The following is a 24,925-nucleotide window of genomic DNA, read 5'->3' as shown; positions in this document are numbered from 1 at the left end:
GTTTTTAACTCATTTCAATTGAAGTTTGTCATCTTTGTAGGAGATGTTTTGAGTTGCTTCTGTTGTGAGTTTTCTTTGTAGGAGAACATTACCTTGTTGGGGTAATAACCTCATATTTACCTACAACAAATGTTTATTTACTTCATTTTGATACTGAATATATAAGTGGTCTAATCATGTTGACAGGCCCAGAGATGTAGCCCAAGAGGGGTGAAATCTGTCAACAAACCTTTGTATTTCTCTTCTTTATGCCTGCATGGATTATGTGTTGTTATGTTCATTATGTTAAGTTACATATGGAGACTAATCCATGATTTGAATAGATATTGGAAACCTCTTTGTTTCAAGACCCATTTTTAACCTTGCAAAGCGTCGACACGGTCCTAATTTTTGTTTTATTTGATTTTGGAAAAGAGGAAGAAATCACCTAATCCAATTTCAGATCACTTGTGATTCTAGCTGTCAAGTCATTTCATAGGAAAACATCACCACCATCACATCTTTCATAGTCACAAAACCACACCTTGTGATGAGTCATATGAAAGGATGCCCCTAAGTCGATTATCCATGTCTCATGATCTACACATGTACTTGAAGAAGCCAAGTATACATCCCCTCCCAAGGAGGTTTTTACTTCTGTAGAAGGAGCATCATCATATCCATTCCCTTTCTCGACAATTTTGGGTCTATAGTCTTTCTTGTAATTCCCTTTTTTGCACATCTCCAACATACTCTTATGAATTTTCCTGGAGATTTATATCTTCCTCTAGATTTAGATCTTCCACTTGAATTTTTATTTATATTTCTATTCTAAGAGAAACCTATTAAAGACAAGGCATCTATGTTTTGACTTACCATGTTTTTCCATCTCATTTCCTCCAATAACAAGGATAAGACTATATCGTCAAAACTTAAAGTAGTTGCATTACTACTTATGGCAACAACCAAATTATCCCACGAGTTTGGTAAAAGAAACACACCAAATTGATACACTCTGTAACATATAATAGCTAACTTGCCACAATATTGAAGGTGTTTAGATGCTCTGTCACCATGTCTCCATCCTTCATCCCTAGATTATACAAATTTTTTTGTAGGATCAATTTGTTCACTAGGGATTTCGATTGATTACAAGTATATAACTTATTCCACAATGCCTCTTGTTGTAGCTTCTCTTGAAAAATTCTTTAATACTAAATTTATGAGACACAACCTTATTGTGCTTTTTGCCTTCCAATCCATCTTGATCTAGTCTTCTATCGACATCCTAGTTGGTGCAGTATCTGGATCCATAGCGATCAATTGATACTTTTCCACCAACATATCTTTCATTGTGAGTTGCCATAGCTAAAAAATCTACCCATTACTTGACAAAATGTGGGTGACCCTATAAGAGAAAACTTTTCTCATACTTTTGACATCTAATTGGCCAGCCATTTAGCCCTTGAGAGACACCACTAGCTGATGGCGTGTAATTTTATCTTTGCTACCTACATTAGTCATATACTTTCTCACCCATCCGACAAGAGCACATGGACGAAGGTGGGCTTACGATCAAAAGGTACTTTATTCATTTTGTAATCAGGTTCTTATGCTTGTTTGTATTTAGGCGTTTGATATGGATTATTGGGTGACTTGGAAGGAGGGGTTTTGACTATGATCTTGTTCCCTCACCTTAAATGGGGGTTAATTTTCGATCTTAGTCCAGTGGGACCTCTGTTAATGGCCCATTTCATATAGGAGGGGCACTAATTAGAAAACCTTGATTGAGATAACATCTTCCATCTATCCCTAATCCATACTTACCACTTTCCATCTTTTACATTACAAGCCTAGATTCCACTTCCATTCTTTGGGTTCAACTGACCATTGGTTCTATGGGATTTGGCACCCATACATCCACATACTTGGGTAGGGCTCAAAACTTTGCCTTGGGAGATTTATGCAACTAAAATAAAAGGAAAAAGGATATCATGGCCACAAAATAAAATAAAGGAATATCAAAATGCAAAAGATTGCATGGACATACACGTTAGCATGTGGGAAAAAGCCTACGATGAGCTCTACCTCATTCATTATGGCCATCACTTAGTTCTTGAGCATGTTACTCTGTTACATCATATAAAGGAACCCTTGCATATCACAACCTTGATGGGAAATGAGTTGCCTCATCATTATGGGGTAATATGTTGGAAACCTTTGAGCACTACTGAGAGGGCGGAGGGGGGTGAATCAATAGTGTGACTTATTATCAATTTTTTCCTTTTATTACTTCTCAACTGAATCACACACTTGTTATTGCAGCAACTCACAATATGTTAGCAACATATGAGTAAACAATAAACATGTAAACATATAAGCAACATATACTAAATGCAAACCATCAAAACACAACCAAAAATATAATCATCACACATGAGACACAAGATTTCTGGTGGAAACCGTTCCGAGAGAAAAACCACCGTTGCTGTTGCTACTCTGTTCTGAATCTCTATTATGTCAAAGAATTTGTCTTTTACATAAGTAGTCGGCTCCAATCAGCCTGGAGACTCAACCTCATATACAATAGGCCAACACCGATTAGTCAGGAGACTCGATTCTGCTGATAAGCTCAAAAGACTATTCTCACACGAATCTATGGTCTACCATCCGCTGAAAGCCACCACGATTAACAATCCTCGCCCAAGTTTGATTGGACTATCCAACTGTCATTGGATGGAGAATTGCTTCTCTATGCAGCCTTCTCCAACTCACTCTCATACTCAACCAACCATCACACAACTCCAAAGTTAAGTATATAAAAAATGAAGGGCGAAATTGTCCTTTGGTTTGGGATCAAAGGTGCACAAATTTGACCAAATGAATCCACTAACATCACTATTTGTGCACTAAAGGTGTTCACGTTATTGGAGGACCTTTTCAAACCATTCCTGGCCTTTACAACTTATTCTAGAAGCCTCTAGGAATTTCCATACCAATTTTCATTTGCTTTGTGTGAGGAATGCAGAGAATATTTCGTGAAAAACTGAGTCGCATGCACAAGATTAGCTAAACTCAATTGGAGATCTTCAGTCGCATGCACATGCCTATCTCCCAGTGACTGGAACTTTTCAGTCGCATGCATAAGCCTATCTCCATGCGACTAAGGCAGAGAATAAGGAAAATCAATGAACTCTCAGCTCAGAACCTCTGCCACATGTTGGATCACCTTCTTCAGCTCCTGTCCATACCTCCAAACCTCCGCCATAGCCTCTAACACATCTACAAATGGATCAAACTAGTCTCCCATGTGTCACTTCCAGGTTGACCTAAAAAGCCAACAAACAAGGTTGGCAAGAGTGACAACAAGTTCTGCACTCTCCAACGAACATCTGCACAAGCTGCAACACATGTGTACACTACTGAAGCATCTTTGTAACATCATCATCAAGCCAACACACTGTTGCAACAAGTCAACCTCATGAGCATAAGCATAAAGACCTAGAATGTGAACTCATTAAGTGTGACATCATCTCCATCACATGAAGATCTGCACCATTCACCTGTAACAACAACCTCTACCTATAGCAGCATCAACAATGTCAGCTCAACTAGCTGCAACCATGCTACAATGAATGGCATCAACACATTAGCTAGACTACATAGGGTTGACATCAATGCCAATATGAGCTAGCTGTCATCATGAACCAATGCCAACATTAGGTAGCTGGATCCATGCACACCATAATGCCAGCAATCCCCCCCTTTGGCATTGATGGCAACCACACACAAACTCCAGAACAATCTCCTCAATCACTCCCACTTTGATACCAATGACAAAGGGTCAACTCCATCTAATAAGGCAACAAGAACTGAAGCACAAATACTAGAGCATCTGATCATTACATGGGTGAAAAGTAATGCAATTAACAAACATCCATGTCTCTCCACATTAGTAGTTGCAAGCAACAAATATACCAATCATCATCCAAAGAAACATACCAATCAACAACCTCTAGCAACAAACAATACTATGGCAACATGAGGTAACCACAAGCAACATCAATGAGCAACAACGTAATAGTAACCATGAGCAGCATCAAGTATGTGTAAAAGTATGCACATGAGCATCAATCAACACTCTCCATAGCAACCACATAGCAGCTAAATCAATCGCCATCATCCACCCCTTTGCTCATAACATGAGACCAAAACCCAACAAACATGATCATAGCATGAGGCACACCATGAACGCCTCCAAGCGGATCATAATGCCAACAATGGATGGCTGAAGTAAACAAGAACAAATATATGCTCTTCCTGAGCATATGCCATCTCCAACATCACTCCATGCTGTAGTGAACCGCTTCCGCTGCAAGCAATGCTTCCTTTTGACAAATAGAAGCACCATATTGATGGAGACTCCATATGACCATGATTCAAGTGACATATACATCGATAAACACATGGTTGTAGCAGCGACATAAAAACCTCATACATGACTATTACGTGACCTCATAACCCATGACTACAAGACCAAAAGTTAGTAGAATACAAGTACATGGCTCCATGAGCATATTGCATAGATTTTCAATTAGATAGCAGCAATTATCATCTGCTATGGACCAATGACTCAAAAACATGATACATCATGACTATTAAATCATCATTAGCCCATACATGTGGCTGCAAAAAGACTCCATAAACTTTCCTATCACCATTACAACTTGATCTACAAATGATTGGACCCTCTACCAACATAGAATGTTGAACCAATAATGAATACATGGCTGTAAAAACTATCATATAACAGTTCATACATGGCCAGTTGATGTCTCAAGTCATCTCTATGCATAGCTAAAGCAATAATCACATTCTACGCACGACTGCACATCTTTTCAACCAACTATTAGTGGAAACCAAAAACATATATGTGGCTAAAAAATATACTACTTTCACTCAAGAAACATATGTAAAGCAACTACAAATAATTGAGTGAAAAACTATGAGAGAAAAGTCAAATAACTCATGTAAATCTCATATCATGCATAGCTCCCCCTAAGCTCAATATACTTCCAAGAGGCAGGCTGAATTTGTGGACCTGAATGTGCATGAGGCTTATTAAACTCATCATAACTGTTGCTATACTTCTACCACACGCTCCCCTTGAGGTTATGCACCTCTCATGAACTCTGCAGTCCTCTATAAATATGCAGAAAATAATCATGGACTGCAGGAGGGGATGCTCTTCACTACTTGAAGAGTTGTTGCTCTTTTTTCCTCCACATGGTCTTTGGCTGCTTCTTTTCTTCCTTCACTGGTTTTCTGGTAGGCCCTCTTTATTTTTGTTGCTTTTTATGGTTTTGCCTTGAGTAACGGGGCAACAAACAGTCTCTTGCCATATTTGCCAAAGTTATGACATGTGTAGCACTCCACACGGCTAAGGTAGAAAGCAAGAGGATCAAATCTCCTACTGCTCATGCCAGATCTATACCTTGCTTGCAATGTGCTTCTCCTCCATTGGTTAGATCTGCAATCACATGCCTTATGGCCAAACAGGTGACATGAGTAATAATAACCATAAAAACCACGATTATACCTGTTGGCCAATCTCCTTGGTTGCTGAAATTGCTACAAGCTTCGTTGTTCTGATCTATACATTCTGCTCTTGCAGTTAGCTGCAACATGTCCATACTTGTGACAACTGTAACAATGTACCTCATACATCGAAGGAACAAAAGGACCACGCTTCCTTTGAAATCTAATAAAGCTGCCAAGATCTTCTCTTGGAGCAAAAGATCTTCTAAAAGTAGGTTCTCCTTGAGGTTTACGTTTCTGCTGTGCTGGTTTTGCTGGTTGATCTGCTTCTGGTTTTGCTTTTTTTCCTTGGTTCTCACTCTTGTTGCTGGTATTGTTTACTACAGGGTTTTTGGGTTCTTCTTTGTTGTTTTTACTTGCATGCAAAATAGACTCACCCTTTTGAAATCTAAGACTAGATTTATCCAATGATGATCTTTGGATCTCAAGTAAACTATCCAAGGTTGCAGTGCTTTTCTCCATCTTTTGCTGCTTTCTCAAGGACATCACTTCAGCTTCGAATTTCTTACACTCATCTTCCTTCTCCTTATACTGCTTCCGCATACATTCTTCAACTCTTTTTGATTCAGCTAACTTAATCTTTAAGCTCACAATCTCTTCCTTGAGCTTGGCCTATTTATCATCAAAGATCTGCGATAATTTTTTCTTGATCCTTGCATGCAGTTGTTAGTCTAGAAATCTCAGCTCTAAGACCCTTAATAACATTCTCATCTTCACTATGTGCTTCAACATGATCAAAATCTAAATCATCAAAATTATAACTCAATAGAAAATCATTAATATTTATACCTTTGGGTTCAAGATTTTATGATCTCTTCTCATCATCAGCTGAATCATGTGCACTAGAGGAATGAGACTCTTGTGGCTGAGATTCTTATCTTTGAAGGCCCTTCTTCTTGTTCTTCTTTTTGTTGCTCTTCTTCTCATTCTCCATATTGTTGTTGGTACCATCTCCAAATATGGATTCTAGCTTGTCCCATGTTTCCTTGTCATATTTCAAACCTACCAGCCTCTTTAAATCTTCATCATGAAGATTCTTGTAGATTATGCATCTAGCTTGCGCATCCTGTTGCAAAATTTTATCTGCAATTGGATCCTTGCCACAACCTTCACATACTAGTCTCCAAATATTAGATCCACAAGACAATAATTGAGATTTAACATTTTTGTGCCATACTTTGTAATTTGCAACAGTGAGGACAACCATTCCTTGAGAAGTCATTCTGAAAAGAATTTCAATTTTTTCGCCAACAAACCCCAAATCTACTCTCCAGCGATCAAGTTGCAACCAAAAGCCAAGCACTGATACCGATTGTTGGAAATCTTCGAGCACTACTGAGAGGTGGGGGGAGGGGGTGAATTAGTATTGTGATTTATTATCAATTTTTTCCTTTTATTACTTTTCAATTGAATCACACACTTGTTATTGTAGCAACTCACAATATGTTAGCAACATATGAGTAAACAATAAAAATGTGAACATATAAGCAACATATACTAAATGCAAACCATCAAAACACAACCACAAAAATCATCATTACACATGAGGCACAAGAATTCTGGTGGAAACCCTTTCGGGAGAAAAACCACCCTTGCTGCTGTTTTTCTGCTACGAATCTCTATTATGTCAAGCAATTTGTCTTTTACATAGATAGTTGACTTCGATCAACATGGAGACTCAACCTCATATACAATAGGCCAACATCGATCAACCAGGAGACTTGATTCTACTGATCAGCGAGGAAGACCCTGTTCTCACATGGATCTATAGACTACCATTTGTCGAAAGCCACTATGATTGATGATCCTCGCCCAACTCCGATTGGACTATCCAACTACCATTGAATGGAGAAATTGTTCCTTTCGCTGAAGCTTCGAAATCACTGCTCCTCTCTCATGAAGTCACTCCTCCTCAACTCTATGTGGACCTCATTTCATAAATTTCAAATTGGATCCAAGACTCTTTGCTCAACTAGACTCAAATTTGCAATACAACCTCCAGCAACAAGAAACCCTCAAAAAAATCAATCAAGCACCACAAAAAACATGCTCTCAACACCAACAAACAACAACACAAATAAAACCATCAATAATGCAATCATCAAATAACAAAAACTCTACTCCATATCCCTCAAATAAACTTTGTTACAACAACCATGAATCTGATCTGAAAACTGATGCTCTGCTTCAAAATTTTGCTACAACACTGCCATTTACACTCACAAACTGAAGCATCTATGCTCTTAACTGATTTGGAGCATTTCTTCTCTATGCAACCTTCTCCAACTCACTCTCATACTCAACCAACCATCACACAACTCCAAAGTGAAGTATATAAACATGAAGGGCGAAATTGGCCTTTGGGCTGGGATCAAAGGTGCACAAATTTGACCAAATCAATCCACTAACATCACTACTTGTGCACTAAAGGTGTTCACATCATTGGAGGACCTTTTCAAACCATTCTCGACCTTTACAACTTATTCTAGAAGTCTCTAGGAATTTCCATACCAATTTTCATCCAGTTTGTTCGAGGAACGTAGAGAATTTTTCAGGAAAAACCTCAGTCGCATTCAAAACACTGCCTAAACTTGACTGGAGACCTTCAGTCGCATGCACAGGCCTATCTCCCAGTGACTGGAGCCTTTTAGTCGCATGCATAAGCCTATCTCCATGTGATTGGGGCAGAGCATAAGGAAAATCAATGAATTCTTAGCTTAGAACCTCTGCCACTTGTTGAATCACCTTCTTCAGCTCCTGTACATACCTCCAAACTTCTACCACAGCCTCCAACAGATCTGTAAATGGATCAAACTAGTCTCCCAAGTGTCATTGCCAGGTTGACCTAAAAGTCCAACAAATAAGGTTGGCAAGAGTGCGAACAAGTCCTCCGCTCTCCAACAAACATCTGCACAAGCTGCAATACATGTGTACACTACTGAAGCATCTTTGCAACATCATCATCAACCCCACACACTATTGCAACAAGTCATCCTCATGAGCGTAAGCGTGAAGACCTAGATGAAGACATAGTATGCCAACTCATCAAGTGTGCCATTATCTCAATCACATGCAGATATACATCATCCACATGTAGCAACAACCTCTACTTGTAGTAGCATCAACAATATCAACTCAACGAGTTGCAACCATGCTACAATGAATGGGATCAACACATTAGCTAGTCTACATAGGGTTGACATCAATGCCAACATGAGCTAGCTACCATCATGAACCATTAGCTTCCTAGACCATGCACACCATAATGCCAACATAATATAATTTCTATACATCGTACAAAGCAAGCTCTAACCCTTTGAGTTACGAGCAATAATACAAATAAAAATCAAGCAAAAGTTAAATGCGCACAAGAGGAGTGTAAAACAAAGTCAGAGTTGGTAAATCATGCATCCACTATTGCTCCCTCATATCTATACACTCAGGATGTGGATCCCCATCATGTTGGTCCCTTTGACCATGGCCCTTGGCCATGAAGTCTTCTCCCCTTTATACCATCATTATTCACTAACACCTATTGATAGAAGGGTGGACTGAGTAAATGTTACTTCCCTTTGGGGGCTGAAAACACCTAATAGGGTTGTCCTTTAGTCGGTCCTACCTAGGGAGGAAACACTATTGCGAGTTCAAGACCCTATTTGGAAAGGAAGTCTCATTTGAAATGTTAAATAGACCTTTACATTTAAAGCTCGGTTCACTTAGATGCAAAAATGATTATTGTACCTGATGACTAGTTTCCTTCACTAGAATTTATGTTGTAATTGTCAGGTGGTTACGCATAGGTACCCAAGCACTTTGAGACTTTATGTTGTAATTGTTAGGTGGTTTCGCAGCCCAGGTTTTGGGCACCTTACCCACAGGTACCCAAGCCCTTTGAGAAGTATATTGGCACCCACAGGTGAAGCGTTGAGAGCCTTGGGTCTCTGAGTAGTAGCAACACATCACATCTACCCTTGGAAACCTTCTACACCCATGACATTTTGCCACCTTGCACTATACTTGATGATTCTTCAAGGTGATGTACCTGGACTAGCATGCCCCTGGTTGACCTTGACACTCTTTGAGAGATGATAGCTAATCTAGAGCCTAAATGGGGATGGTCTCACCTTCAAAGACTTGGGAGGGCTAGTGGCACTTGGAAGCCCTCAATGTTGGAGCAGAGATGGACCTTTTGGAGCAATTGGAGACCTATGACACCACCTTTGATGCCCCAAACCACATTTTGGGGTCCATAATGGGATGTTGACAAATATTGGAGGGCCAACCCTCACATGTTGATTTTTAGAGGCCTCTACACCACTCAGGGCACCTTGAAGCCTCAATGCATGCCACATAAAACTCTATGCATGGATGATATCAGCCTTTCTAGGCCTTGTGGCTTACATGTGTGGGCAAATCATGTGTTTTATGTCTAAGCTAGTGGGTTGGCTAGTAACCCAATGCATCATTGTGATTTTACTTGAAATTTAGGGAATTTTAGGCTAATTAGGAACTATTCCTCATATAAATGGAGGAGAGGATCAATTTGTTTTCCATCATCATCACTTGTGAATTCAACCTTCTCTTCTTGAGCATTTCAGCCTAGTTTCCTATTGGAGATATGTGATCTATGGAGCGAGTCTTGGACCTATTGTCTTGTCTTTGGAGAAGTTATCATGGATTGATGATTGGATTGTCCATTGTATATTTTCTTGTAAGTGCTATTTATTAAAAAAAAATATTTCATGTCTAATGTATGGAATAAATTGGTGATTTAGGTTAAATTTTGTGCCCTAATTTTGTTGAAGATCAATTTATTGAAATCTAGGTCATGTTACTGCATGCATTACTCATAGTGTGATATGTGAATGGAAATCCCCTTGGTGATCTTACATTAGTTCTCCCAAGTGACTTTCAATCCCTCACAAAGGTAATAGTTAGGTTTTTTATGCTAGGGCTTCAAAATATCCTCACTCCTTTGCAAGTTTTAGTCAACCTTAAGATCTCATAAACTCTGTCAACTCTAGGACTAGGCACTGGCCATCCTTTGTTGGTGGTCAAATCAAATTTTATCCACAAACTTTACTTTGTCTCTCTCCTCTCTAAATTTGACCCTCTTAAGGCCAAATGATCAACTAGGGCATAGAGCGAATTAGCTAGGAGGAGGAATTTTGGGATTTGGAGAGTGTAAATATCAAGGGCAGGGTGGTTGCCATGAAATTACCCACTTTGGTAGGCATTCACTCCAATTTTGTTCATAAATGTCCTTGCCCTAGTTGTTTTCCTAGCGTAAAACCCTAGTTTGGTTTTAGCTTCAACTTGGGGGCTTATTGAGGGTTTCATGTGCCACATGGTTTATTGAGGGCTTCTTGTGCCACATGGTTTATTGTGGGTTTCTTGTGTCACATCCTTGTTGAAATACATTGTAGGAAACCCTTTCTCTATACGTTGACCTTTGGCCATCCCAACTCTCAATGTACCAATCAAGCCCTAGGTCTTGTGTTCTACAAATTCAACCTCTCTAGGGAAAGTGTATTGCCTTCATCTGGTGATTGGAGTCTTGTACTTAAGGTGAGCCTTTCCCTTAAAATCCTCTTGGTCATCCTAATACCCTTATACCTGGAATATCACTTATAGGTGACCTCATACTGGGACTCCTCCCATTGGTGAAAGTCCATAAAGAGAAAGGGGTTTTGACTGTGGTAATAGTGGGCCATTACCCCATCATTGTCACTTGGTCTAGTAATAGCCTTGTAGGGTACCCCTCTCCAAGGCCTGCTAGATTTTGCAGAAACACTACCCATTGAATTTCTCGATTTCTATCTTCGAACTACTTGCCATTTCCTTTCACCACACAAATCGAGTTGGTAGAGCTCCCACTGTAACAAGGTCTACCACAACCGCGAGCAAAACCCTTTAGCCACAAAAGGGCTGCCTTGAAGCAAAAATTGCGTCGATACCAAATGTAGGTTTTAATGTTGTAACATTAATTATTGGAAATAGATTCTTAATAAGACATAAAAGATGCAATGACAAACACAAACATTAACACATAGATTTTACCTTGGAAAACCAACGAGATTTTTCAAAATATACATATATATATATATATATATATATATATATATATATATCGTGGCATCTGTAAACTACCAAATCATTTACTATGGATTAGAATACAACCATAATTCCTTAATTGAAACTACAAAACCATGGGTTAAACCACCATGTGCTACAAAATCGCTAAAAACAAACACTGCGTGCTATAAGCCTTTAAAATTGAACGCAAAATTTTCTCCCATTTTTTTGGAGGGTATCGGTCTGTTTAATTGCTTAAAGGAATTGATGTTAAATTATCAATAAAGACGTTTGTAAACTTTGAGATACTACACTATATTTGCAGAGGTTAGATTACTAATGGGCTTTTATCCGATCACTATGAAAATAAATGACATGGCAAACCGAACCAATTGAAAGAAAACTCACAGGGAACTTGTTCTCTAGACGTTAAACTTAAGGAAGATGGTTATAGGGATTTCACGAGACAAACTTATGGCATAGGATAGTTGTTTTATTCATATCTTATTCAAGCAACCTCAAAACTAAGTCTCAGATTTGGTTCACTGTGAGGAACAAAACTACAGGCAAAGGTAGGGAAAGGGAAAGGATTGCTATGAGGTTGGCTTGTAACCTCACTTAGTATTGATCCATTATGTTATGACTTGAGGGGACTTAGGCTAAATTAGAGATCATTGAACATGTATTAATTAGAGAGGGATCATTTTTAATCTCTCTTCATCATCACTTGGAGAATTCAAACCTCCTAGAAGAATTCACACTTATTTCCTTCTTGGCTATTGGAGTATTCTCAGAAGCATTTGGAAGCTACTTTGGATTGTATTTGGAGCTATTTCTTTGGTGAATGGATGGATATACTACATGTTATCTTGTACGTTCCATTGTTGATGAAATTTATCTTGAAATTATCAATTATATGGAATTGCTACTTCTCGATTATGCTTATTTGTGCCCTAAATTGTTGAAATTTAATTTTTGTAACTTATTGTATAACATGTAATGAATGTTCCTCGTGGAGGAATTCTTATAACTCTCTATGAAACTCCATTTCCTTAGAAGTGGGTAAATGCTAGAAATTGATACCTGGGGCATCAATTTTTAGCCTCCTTAGAAACGATTTAGCTTATCTTTAGCATCCTTGACTCCATATGCACAAAGAGCAAGGCACTAGTCCAAGTCCTTGGTGATCATTCTCATTTTTCATCTATAAACTTTCCTCTTGAAATTTTGGCCCTCTTAGGGGCCAGGGCTAGGACGTCTAACTAGGGCTTAAAGAAAAAACCTTTGGGAGAGGTTTGTTGGGACTTGAGAGCCTAAACATCAAGTGGAGGTTCTTGGCTACTTGACCTATAAATTTGGTGGGCATCCACTTAAGTTTCCTCCATAAAATCTCTTGCCCTAGGTTTTCCCTAAGAGGGAAATCCTAGTTTATCTTCCCCATCTTGAGGGCTTTCTTGAAGGTTGTATGAGCTTAGTACTTGTTGAAGCATATCATAAGAAGCCTTTTCTCTCAATTGCCTTGATCTCTATCTTTTTGTCTTCTGGGGTTTCCCTCTCCAAGGTTTGGTAGATTTTGTGGTAACAAAACCAACATTCCATTGGCTTTGGTCAGTTTCTCTATTACTTGGAAAATGTGCAGGCTACGTTACCGTCCAAATCTTTGGTACATTCACAGTTTTTACATAGTAATTTGTGCAGCAAGTCCTCTCAATCTCAGCCAAAGAACCCCTATTCCTTTTCTAGTATATGGATAAATAAGAGAATGGTTCAACTGGAAGGCAGTGTGTGAATAAATAAGAGAATGGTTCAACTGGGGTCAATTGGAAGGCTAGTGTCCCCAACTACTCAACCTCCCCCGAATCCAGCACTGGCATCCTATTTTATCCTTTCTCCATAATCACTTTGAGGAATAGTTTCCCGAGTTCTATTTTTTAATATACATTTTCTTTATTAGTCTTTTCATTCTCTTTCTTTCATCACTTAACTTTTCCCATGCTTACATTACGAGGACATTGTTGATGCAGGCGTGAACATTGGTCCTAATGGCATGGGGCCCTTCACACTATCTACCTTGTCCATAATCTCAAAGCTTGAGTTTGCCAATCCTCGTAGAACATGAGCTGATATCTAATTGTGTTTTTTTGTGGATCTAATTTGGATCAGCAGTAGCCTTTTAGTATTTTTCTTTCATAGAGGATTCTATAACAACCATTGAATTAACATGAAGGACTTGTTTCTGTGGCAAGGATTGATTAGTGCTTATCGCATGCTAATATTCGAACTCAAATAATTCATTCAAATTCCTTATAAAAACAGTTAAACTCATCAAATCGCAAAAAAAATTCTGAAGGAAGCCCAAACAGTTATTATCAGATGAGTTAGGGAAGAAAAGAGGGTGTACAATAGGTAAATTGGCATGTTCATAGAAAATGCCAAAATTGATGAGCAAAACAGTACACATTTGGGCGTCATCACAAGACACATGAGAGCATGCACAAATGGTACTGAAATGGCTGCATGATGTACCCTTTTGGGTAACATCACATCATTTTGATTTGTCTGATTTTTCATTGCAGCCCTTCTTCTATCCTTTCTGGCCTTTGCTGGAGTACCCATAGTTCCTCTAGTGTCATCAGCAAGGTTTTTCTAGGCCTATTTTCTGTGTTTTATGCCTTGCCTCATGGTCAAAGTTCAAACATTCAAATTTTTTCTCCCATCAACATTAGTTTGAAAACTAGCCCTGCTGGAGCACGACTGCTAGCTCGGATTGCGTCAGCCTATTGTTGCTATGCATTTCAGCAAAGTGTTGTTATCTGTGGTATTGTACCATCTTACTAGAATGATAGATAAATGATAAGGTATGTTATTAACATTCACTTAGATCAACTTGACTGGACATGTGTTAAGCCCTTCTGAATTACAAAGGAAAACCGATTCCAAAAGGTCAAACACCTTCCTTCACACACATACATGCAAGGGCTCTACACCTCCGGATTTTTTAACTTGGACTATTTGCATGGAAATGCTCCATTCTAACCACTCAGCATTGTTATTAAAATTGATTGGATGACACCGCTAACTTTCTTCCGTGCGAAGAAGAAAACAAAAGAAAAAAAACAAACAGTTTTTTTCTTCATTTTAATTGAACAAGATAATAATAAATTGTTTCTAATCCACACCTATAGCCTGTCAATCCATAGAGATTTTCAATTCTTCCATTGAAAATAAGCAAGTGGAGAGATTCTATTGGTTTTGCTTGATTCGAGGTTGCATATGTAATCCGTTACTCTTGAATGGCGTGGTCATTGAGATTCTGATTGAAGATTCTGTCACACACCTCCCAAATAGTGTGGCACTTGTTCTCCCGACCGAGTGGCACTCCAAATGTCACTGCTACTCTAAAATATTTACAAGAAAGGTTGCAACATAAACATTCGCAGTTGCGTATGTTTCATTCCTTGAATTCAGGTAGATTAGAAATTATTGGAGATTGAATCTTTATACTACCTTATGGTGGACCTGCTTAGAATTGTGACGGGATATTAAGTTGGTTCCTGTTTTTTTCATTGCGATTGTTTGTGATTGTCGATACACTAGCTGTTTTAAGATACTCTAATTTAGGACCCCAAGTTGACGACTCCAGGGAATGTTGCTTGTTGCTGTTGAATCCTTTTGTGATGGATTTGATTGCTGTAGGTTGCAGGTTGGTATTTTTGTATGTTTTCAATTGAGTAGTTCCCTCTTCCGTTACACATCATAATCAGTGATCTTGCGCATTGTATATTAAATAACAATATCTATGGTATCATCATGATTCATTCACCGCCCTTCTATTGCCCTTCTCATGTTTTTAGCTTGTTAGTTCAGGCGCCGAGTTACACTTGGGACTTTGATAATTCTTAAACTTTAATCTCATTCAACTTGAGATGGAACTTCTTGCCGTTAACAAATGGACGGATAAGTGTGAGAGCATGTTGATCAAATCTTTTCCGAGTCAGATGGAACATAAGACAGAGGATGATCATCATTTATCTTGGTGTTTGGACTAACTGTAACTTGAAATAGAGCTAGTTGTTGAGAAACAGAGGAAGAAGAGGATGTTGATATGTGATCTAGTCTTTGGGAGGTCAAAGGGGATTGAAGATAGTGTATTGACATTGGCTCCTTAAGTTGGAAAATTGCCGTTTGGTAAATGGAACATTTTGTTAGTATCTTTTGAGGAAATTCCTTTATGTTGGACTGGTTTAGAAAATGGTCTGAATGGCCAGAGATTTTTAAATAAGAAAAGTTCTAAATGTACGATAGCCTTCAGTAAAGGCTACATTTTCTGATCAAGATACTCTCCTCCAGCACTCGTGGCAAAATCACAGGCTAATGACATCACGGTCATTCCTGCAACTTCACTATAACTTACATTCAATAACATGGGTAGAACAGAGGACATGGGAAATGAAAATGCAGGCAATGTAACAAATGGTGAAGGTTGCGCATAATAAAAGCCAGGTATTAAATCTATTCAGGTGAAGGAATTTTTTTGGTTGGAATACCTTGGTGTTGGTTTCGTTACTTCTCAGGGGTACATATAAATTTTTGTAGTATATTTCACCACCATTGTAAGAGCCTTGTAACAACCATGTGAAGCATGGTCTTAGGTGTCCTAGACTTGTTTGGTCAGACCATGGCCAGTCACTTTGGGTTCATCTTTGGTTCTTTTCGTCTTGGATAGGATTGGAGGGCCTTGGATGGGCTTATATAAGGACTCATGGTTATAGAGAAACCTGTATTGGTCCAACGCACATTAAGGTGCACCTATGTCTTACCCCATAGTTATATGTCTATAAAGTTTGTATGTGGTCTTGGTGTAGTATCCCTCAGACTGTTAGTATACATGGTTGTCTTCAATAGACAACTTTCCATGTTTCTCGAGGCAATTTATGCCCAATGCAAGTGGTCCAGAAGTCAAAAGGCCAACTTGGTCTCATATTGCTCAGCTTGATGAATAGATGACATGCCGCGTAATTATTTTCAAACAAAGAAGACAATGACAAGTTACAATTGGTCAAAGAAGTCAAACAGGCATTACAAGTTTATAGGTGGCATAATAGGGGAAGATCTTGACAAAATTTCCCATGTAATATGTCAAAAATGTTCTAAAAAAAGATGAACAAAATCCACATCTCAGTTTCTCCAAATTCCCAAGGACGTTAGAGAAGCAACATAGGGGCATGATAATGTGGACAAGGCTGTGATGATGTGGCCATGCAAGGCATAATTTGGCCAAATGAAGCAAGACACAGATGAAATCAGGTCGAGTTACAGCAAATCCAGGTTGTAGAGTTGGCAAAATCATCAAGCTGTTAGAGCTCCAAGCTAGTCATTTGGAAAGTCAGTGTAGTATGTTGGGTCTCTGTGGACCATTCTTCAACTTCTGGACCATTTTCAAAGAGAACGTTGGGCCTCGAAGGGAAATTTGACTCGATTCGACCCCTTGGTGGGCAAGTTCATTAATGTAATTATAATATTTTAATAAAATTACTTGATCTCCGACATGTGGAGGAAAAGTAAATAATTTCTCCTGGAGGAAGAGTTAATTAGCTAGTCATTATCTCACAATTAGAAAAGTTTTTATAAAAGGCTAGCCTCTCCTCTAGCAAATGTCGTTTTCTTGTGAGATTAGTGCCATTAATAAAGAACTTCATTTGCAAACCAGTGTAATATTTTTTCTATTGTGTGAATTGCCTCTTACTATCTTTTATTTATTTTCTTGATCTATTGTAGTATTTGTGTTAATCTAATTTCCAATTAGTAAGATCATACAGAAGCTAGAGAATTGAGCCATTGAGGAGCTATATAGGCACATGGAAGGGGCAAACTAGGGAGAAATCTTGCTTTTACTTTTTGTTGCAGGTGGGTTTTTCCAAAGAGGGTTGAACTATTCCAATAGGGAGCTTCAGCTAGGGTACTTCACCATACATTCGAACCGAAAGCCGAAGAACACCATGCTAAAGGCTGCTCCTGGTTGGGTTTGAACAATGGAAGCAATATTAAGTTACAACTGGGGGCAATTTCTTTTAAAAGCCAATCCCACTTTCCTGATAAAGTGCAGGATCAACTTAAAGAGGCGTGTGTTTCACAACCCATCTTTGAGATAAAGTATTTTTGGCACTAAGGTAAAAATTGTAGCAATTACTTTATTTAAAAAATAAAATATATTTTATTTTTTCTTTAATTTAGGAAATTTACTTGTTGATTTTTCAGATTTATATATAAACAAGATTATTTAGCTTGGGATATAAAAAATAAAGCTAAATCTAAATCAAGCGCTGATACTTTGAGTTGGAATTGTTATTTGGATATCTTTACACCTTTGCATCAAGTGATTTTACTGTAGATCTGTACTTTTTACTGGTGGTAACTGAAGAAATCTATGACATTTCTCAAGGTTATATTTTCATACCAAGTAAATTAGAAATGTCATATTTTCATACCAAGTAAATTATACATTTGAAATGTTGCACATAGATTTTAGTTTGATATTAAATCGCTGATTTATTAATTTAGAGTCAAAAAAACTACACTTCTAACTATTATAAAAGTAAATTTAATTTTAGAATTTTTATTAGAACATTGCACCTCGTGGAAATTGATCCCAAGAAAACAGAAATACAATTTCCAACCTATTGGAAATTGCTATTTACGGCAATGCTTGGAAATGATCTTTTAAGATCAAACTCACACCTTCCAGCTTTTCCAGCTTCCCCACCCCTAGATCATCGATCTAGGAGTGCTTTGGAACTCATTGGGTGGTCTGTTTGAGTGAAATCATTTGCTGCCCCTGCAATTTACTGTGGATTTTACATTATGCAGTTATAGAGCAACAAGATGATTTACTCTGTAACCCCTCTAACCAGCAATCCAAACTTGAAAATAACTCTATAACTGGTGTAATGTATTGCTAGTTTTATTTTTTCTCTGCATAATTACATACAAAAATCAACAGTACAATCATCATAATTAACTTTCCCACCTTTTCTTGATCCCATTTAAGGCACTAGTCTTATCTGGAGTTGGTTGAGGTATTTAGTGAAACTCCTCATTATTTTTTTATTTTTTATTTGGACCAACCTGAGCAAAATTTCAACTTTGATGACTGACGGACAGAGTTACACATCATACTGGGCTGTAGAATAAGCATTATTTAAATATTTTGTATAGTTATTTTTTTATTTATTATTTGGGTCAACAAGAGCAAAATTTCAACTTTGATGACTGTCAGACAAAATTACACATCATACTGGGCTCTAGAATAAGCCTCTTGACTCAATTATTACTTCACCACCTCTATTCAATGGAGTCTCATGATTTTGTTAATTAAAATTTCATTGCTCATGCTTCATATTATAACCAATATTACCAATATTGTTGAGTATGTGCCACAGTGCTTCTCCAGCAGTACAGTGGATATGATTCATGATAACTTGCTCCATATTCCGCAATCTAAGCTATAAAGTGTGCACAGAGACCAAAGCTCGACACGTACTGCAGAATCAAACTCACTTGGCTTAGGTTAACTCTAACCTAACCATGGTCATGAGTTGTCTTCTATCCCCTTAATCCTCCTGAAAGAATGACCTTCTCAACTTCCTATTAACTTTGTCTCCCATTTCCTAGGAATAACGGACTCCATCTGCAGTTACAACCAGTCTAGAGATCGAGGAATATAATCATTATCCATTGCATGTGTTTTTTTCATCATGATCAAACAAGGTTGATCAAGTCAATAACTCACTTTATAATTATTGAAACTAAGTTCGGTTAAAAAACTCCTGGGCAAGTTTGAACTTTGTTGTCACATGTTTCAAGAAGCTTCTAAAGTTGTATTTGAAATTAATAAAGATGAACTGTATCATATGAATAGCAAGCCAGAGTTCTTAAAATTTACTTTCGAGCTGATTTGTCTAAACCTTTTACTGTGAAATACTAGAAATACTCAAATTTGGGAATGCTAAAATATTTTGAAACAGGAGTGTCACCTGGAGAAGGTACCGGTGCAACCATGTCAGATGATGAGGATGATAATGCAGATAGTGACACCGATCTTTATGATGGAGGTTTAGATGGTGGGCAGGATATTGTCGGACTTGGGCCCCTGATACCCACTGAGAGTGAACGCTCTCTTATGGAACGGGTTAGACAGGAGCTCAAGGTAGACTTGAAGCAGGTAATTTAACAAGTATTCGTGGATTTATGCATTTTGTAAGAATCTGTCATTTCATGAACTCACAACTGTAGTCAGAGAATTAAAAGCAATAAAAGTTCGGATTTCTGTATGTTATGTATTAGTCGTCATGGTGTAAAGAGAGCATGTGATGTTCGGTGGGAAATGGGCATTGAATCCTTCTGTTTGGTTGTAAATTTTATGCAGGGATACAGAGCCAAAATTGCAGATGTAAGAGAGGAGATCTTGCGTAAGCGCAGAGCGGGAAAGCTTCCTGGTGACACAACTTCTCGGTTGAAGGCTTGGTGGCAATCACATTCTAAATGGCCTTACCCAACTGTAATTGATCTTATCCTGCTTGATTGCATTCGTAGACACTTAACATAACTAATTGCTTACATATCTAGATTCTGGATCACTTCATCTTTGTATTTGTATATCTGAATCAGCGAAGTTAAGATGCACTCATGAGTTCAATAAATAATTGTCAGTCATATGGATAACAATTTCATTTAAGGTGCATATATTTCATTCAAGATATTTACTGGGTTGTCTAGTTTTAGTTCAGTGAAGCTATGTAAAGAGGTACATGATAGGATTTATTATATAATGGAGAAGGCAAGATTCTGAAAGTTGATATCACCCCAGCGAAAACCTTGATGAACCCTTCTCACTGTTTGGGGTACTTTATTATGTTTTTTCAGGAAGATGAGAAGGCGAGACTTGTACAGGAAACAGGCCTGCAGCTGAAGCAGATCAATAACTGGTTTATCAACCAGCGCAAACGTAACTGGCAGAGTAATCCTTCCTCATCCACCACTTTAAAATCGAAGCGCAAGAGGTATGATATACGCGTTGTAAAAGGTTTTGATAATCTCTAATTAAAATATTACAAGAAGATAAAATCTGAGAGGTATTTGTGTGCTGCAGGTGATGAGGCTTTGATAATACTTACAGTAGTAGATCAACTCGTTACTCACCCTACACCATACGTTATTGCACAAACAGTTCACTAACTCCGACTTGAGTTAGGCGCCACGAGTGCAAAGATGTGTTTGTGCTTGTTGTCTAACAGAGTATTTCTTAAATTAGGAGAGAAGCTTATCAGATTTGCAAGAGGAGAGATGGAAGCATGGGAAGGCATAGTCAGTCCAACAGTGAAAATTTCGAGTTTTAGAACAGAGGGCTACAGAGCAGAGGAGAGAAGTTAGAGTTGAGAGTATCTTTACACCATATATTAAGTTCACTGCCCACAGAATAATTTGGCAAATGCCTTGATGGTCATCCTCAATCATAAAGTTACTCGAAGCGACCTGCTAAACTAATGCATCCTATACATAGAGCCTGAAGCTTTTAAGGTCCGACGCAACACATATGTTTCCCTACTTTTTTTACATGCATATGTGGAATTGAGAGATGACCCCTAAACCATTTCCAACCTTTTTCTTTATCAATAAGAAATGACAGTTCCCAGATGTATAAGAATCTTTCACCATCAAATTTAATATGTGAGCTCAAATTTTTCTTATATTTTCTAAAGCCCCTGTTATTTCTTTGAGTCTGGTATGCTGTGCCACTTATGTGGAATTCACCACCTGTAATGTCACAGTTTCATACAAGTGACAACTAGAATTCCCATTACTAGCTGCTCTGGTGGCATTTTCTTTCATGTTAGTCCAACTTTCTTATAGGGCTGTATTCATCCATGTTTGGAATAAGCATCCTTAAGAAAGAGAATAAATTTAACCATGTAGCTCTGTATGAATAGCTTCAAAAGTCTCTTCCATCGACATTTTTAATGTCACATTGTCTTCCCACAATTTATGCTGAGTACATCAATTTTCTTATATTCTGTATCTTTCTCATTATGATATCCATTAGTGTTTAACAAGAATGCTTGGATTTTCCTGACTGGTTGAATCTTAAAAACTTGCAACAATAATCTGCATCCAACAGCAGAAAATAAAGCAAAATGTTATGTAGGGGGTGAAGTTAATATAACGTTTGAATAATAGTTTAATTTTGCAGTACGTTAGCTGATATTAACAAATGGAAATCCAATGTTTGAATGGTTTAGGTTCTGGAGATATTTCTAAACGGTGGCACATCCTACATGATTTTTAATGCTATTTGTGATTCTTTATAAAGCAGAAACCTTTTTTTTTGAAGTCCAATGATTTACAGACATATGTGTAGAACACCTGATAATATTTCGTTATGTCATTGTTTCGTAGATGAGCTTGAGAATTTTTTATTTTTTATTTTTTACTGAATATTTTAATTACCTAATCTTGAATACAGATTTTGTGGAATAGGATTCTAGGTTGGATGTTAATCTCTGCCAGAGTTTCATCAGATTATAGTTTGAATAGTCAAAGTTGATTTGTAGCTGCATAGTTAATGTTCAATATTTACTATTGGCTCCTAGGTCGTTGGCCCAATCGCTGATCAGAACATATTGATGGCTAACCCAGTCAGCCCAAATTGCATAGCATTCTATATTGTGTCCGGAGACGAGCTATGCTGCAATTATATCCCACTCATGAATTTTACCATTTTCATTCATATTGAATAACATTTCATCAAAAGATTTAAAAAACAAATCCTAAGCACCAGCAGGATGGGATTCAACAAAGGTAATCTCAAAAAAAAAAGATTTTATGTTTGATGATGGCTAACCCAGTCAGCCCAAATTGCATAGCATTCTATATTGTGTCCGGAGACGAGCTATGCTGCAATTATATCCCACTCACGAATTTTACCATTTTCATTCATATTGAATAACATTTCATCAAAAGATTTAAAAAACAAATCCTAAGCACCAGCAGGATGGGATTCAACAAAGGTAATGACATTTCTCAAAAAAAAGATTTTATGTTTGATGATTGGGAGGGCAAGGGCTATGTCAAGCGACGAAACTTTGTCAACAAATAAGAGGGTGGTTGGAAATAGATCAAATGAAGTTAAGCAATATTAGTTTGTGAGTAGCTAGTGCGGTGTTTGTTGTTTATGGTGCTGTTTTTTTGGTTGAGACACATTGTTGCCTCAATGACCTAGGTTCTTAAGCCAGTGGACAAGGAGAGCCCTTGATTACAAATTGACCATTTTTCATGAGCTTCATTTGAAGCATTTCACATTAAGGAAATCGTAGATGATGAGGGTGAGGGTGAGGACAGCGAGATAAACATCTTGAGTTTGTATTAAAGTTGGTCTAGAACAAATCAATGTAAGAAATGAGAAAGTGAGGAGGAAAGGGTAAAATGGGAAATCCCCCTATTTAACCAATTTGACTCCTTACTTCCTTGCTTAACCTTTGTTTGTAATGCTCCAACTTATGGGGGCTTTGAATAGAGAAAGCAGCTAGCAAAGGGTATCAATCAATATAGAATTGCAACGACGTTTGACAACACTTGTAATTAATTGAAATTCTTCTAACCTTTCATATCGCCTCATCTAAGAACCATAACTCACGGAATCATGAACCGGAATTGTTTATTTGCCCCACCCGCCCTTATCTGCGCAAGTGTCAGCCATTCAACCTACCCTTGCAAATCTAATATGTGTGTATGCTTCAAAAACTAGTCGCTCTATTCATTCTTAGAGATTGGGGGATGAAGGGTGGAGATGGATGGCCAACGATATTTTGGAGGAAGAAAGTTGCAAGTACCTCTCAACATGAATGGGATGAATTATAGAATGGTGTAAGCTAAGGTTTCAAGTTAAGATCAAGAGCGCAAGTCCAAATAAGTGCTTATAGAATGTATAAAAGGCAAGTTGGAAGACATGTAATAATCCAGGTTAGATGACTATATAATTTGTCATCTATTTCAATGCTTCCAAATTGGACAAATTGAAGGAAATAGCTTATTACAAGAATAGTGTTATTGGTGGGACTCGGTTTGGAAATTGGGATTTGAAACCTTTTGTGGCCATTTTGAGGCATTAAATGATATTTCAAGGGTAAAACTTTCTAGTGTAAGCGAGGACCTTGTGATGTTTTTGTACACTCAGAGACCTTTCCAATGGTAAATCATGTCAATCACAGTGTGTATGCAAAAGTTATGCCTTCCAGAAATTGACGTACTGTGTTGGACCACCACGACATGAGTGGATGCTATGTCAACCTTCGTTACTCATGGGAAAGGGGCTAGCCATGTGGGGAATATGAAGAAGATTCTAGAAAGGTTGAATTTGTAACTCTAGTTGAAAGTTGAAGAAGTCAAACTTGATCTTGAGTTGGCTATTGGGCTATGTTATGACTGGGCCACTAGGAGGAAAAAGGGATTCCATTCATTTTAATTGTATCATGTTCCATGGTAGAGTAGAGAAATAGTGAGTGGGAGTAAGAGAGTAAAACAAATGGGATTTAATGTTATGTAGTAGTTTATTAAGTCACAGGTCTCAGGCGACTCCATAAAGAGCACATTGTCCTTTGTACTTTCATTATTTCCATTCTAGAGAAAGAGAGAGCAAAGCAACCTCACCTTCCAATTGTGTTCTCCACAAGGGTTTTCTAGAGGATATCTTGTGTTCATTGTGGTTGGTGTGTCATTGTTTTCTATTTATCTATTTTTCTTATTTTACTTATTACATGCATAAGTAGAAAACAATGATGAATCTAGAATCTAAGGAAGCTAAATTCATAGTATAGATTTCAATCTATTTTTATTATATTTTATTATGACAATTTGTCTAGCAGAATATCCATGATCATTTACGGATTGGGCAAAGAACCCATCAATGTATTAGATATTCCAAATTTTGTGAGATAATGTTGGCTTTAAAAGAAAGGTTCACATGAAGATTTTTGCATGCAAGAATTGACTACGAACTAGGTTAATGGCGTGCGATCCACAATCCCACCAATAACACTACTCTTGTAATAAGCTATTTCCTTCAATTTGTCCACTCTGGAAGCATTGAAATAGACATTTCACGGATTTTATTTTAATTGTCTACTCTCAATTTATTAAATTAAGGAATTGATATGTCCACTCTTAATATATTAAGGAATTATTGTCATACATTACGTATAGTAGGTGTTACTTTTTTAGT

The 24,925-nt window shown here is 37.7% G+C and overlaps 1 protein-coding gene across 1 annotated transcript in view; it reads left to right on the top strand.

Moving 5' to 3' along the window:
- LOC149145514 (uncharacterized) overlaps window positions 1–21,400 on the top strand; it is a 94,182-nt gene extending 72,782 nt beyond the window's left edge. The window contains exons 5-8 of the mRNA XM_089452483.1: window positions 19,677–19,873; window positions 20,078–20,209; window positions 20,575–20,711; window positions 20,801–21,400. Coding sequence (XP_089308609.1) covers window positions 19,677–19,873; window positions 20,078–20,209; window positions 20,575–20,711; window positions 20,801–20,804 — 470 coding nt within the window. The 3' untranslated portion in view covers window positions 20,805–21,400. The remainder of the gene's footprint in view (window positions 1–19,676; window positions 19,874–20,077; window positions 20,210–20,574; window positions 20,712–20,800) is intronic.
- The last annotated feature ends 3,525 nt before the right edge of the window (window positions 21,401–24,925 follow it).

The sequence above is a fragment of the Pinus tabuliformis genome, chromosome X, assembly GCF_031772625.1.
Source record: "Pinus tabuliformis cultivar Carrire ecotype Pingquan chromosome X, CPIR1, whole genome shotgun sequence".
NCBI classification, from domain to species: Eukaryota; Viridiplantae; Streptophyta; class Pinopsida; order Pinales; family Pinaceae; genus Pinus; species Pinus tabuliformis.
This window is presented reverse-complemented; position numbering and strand designations above follow the sequence as displayed.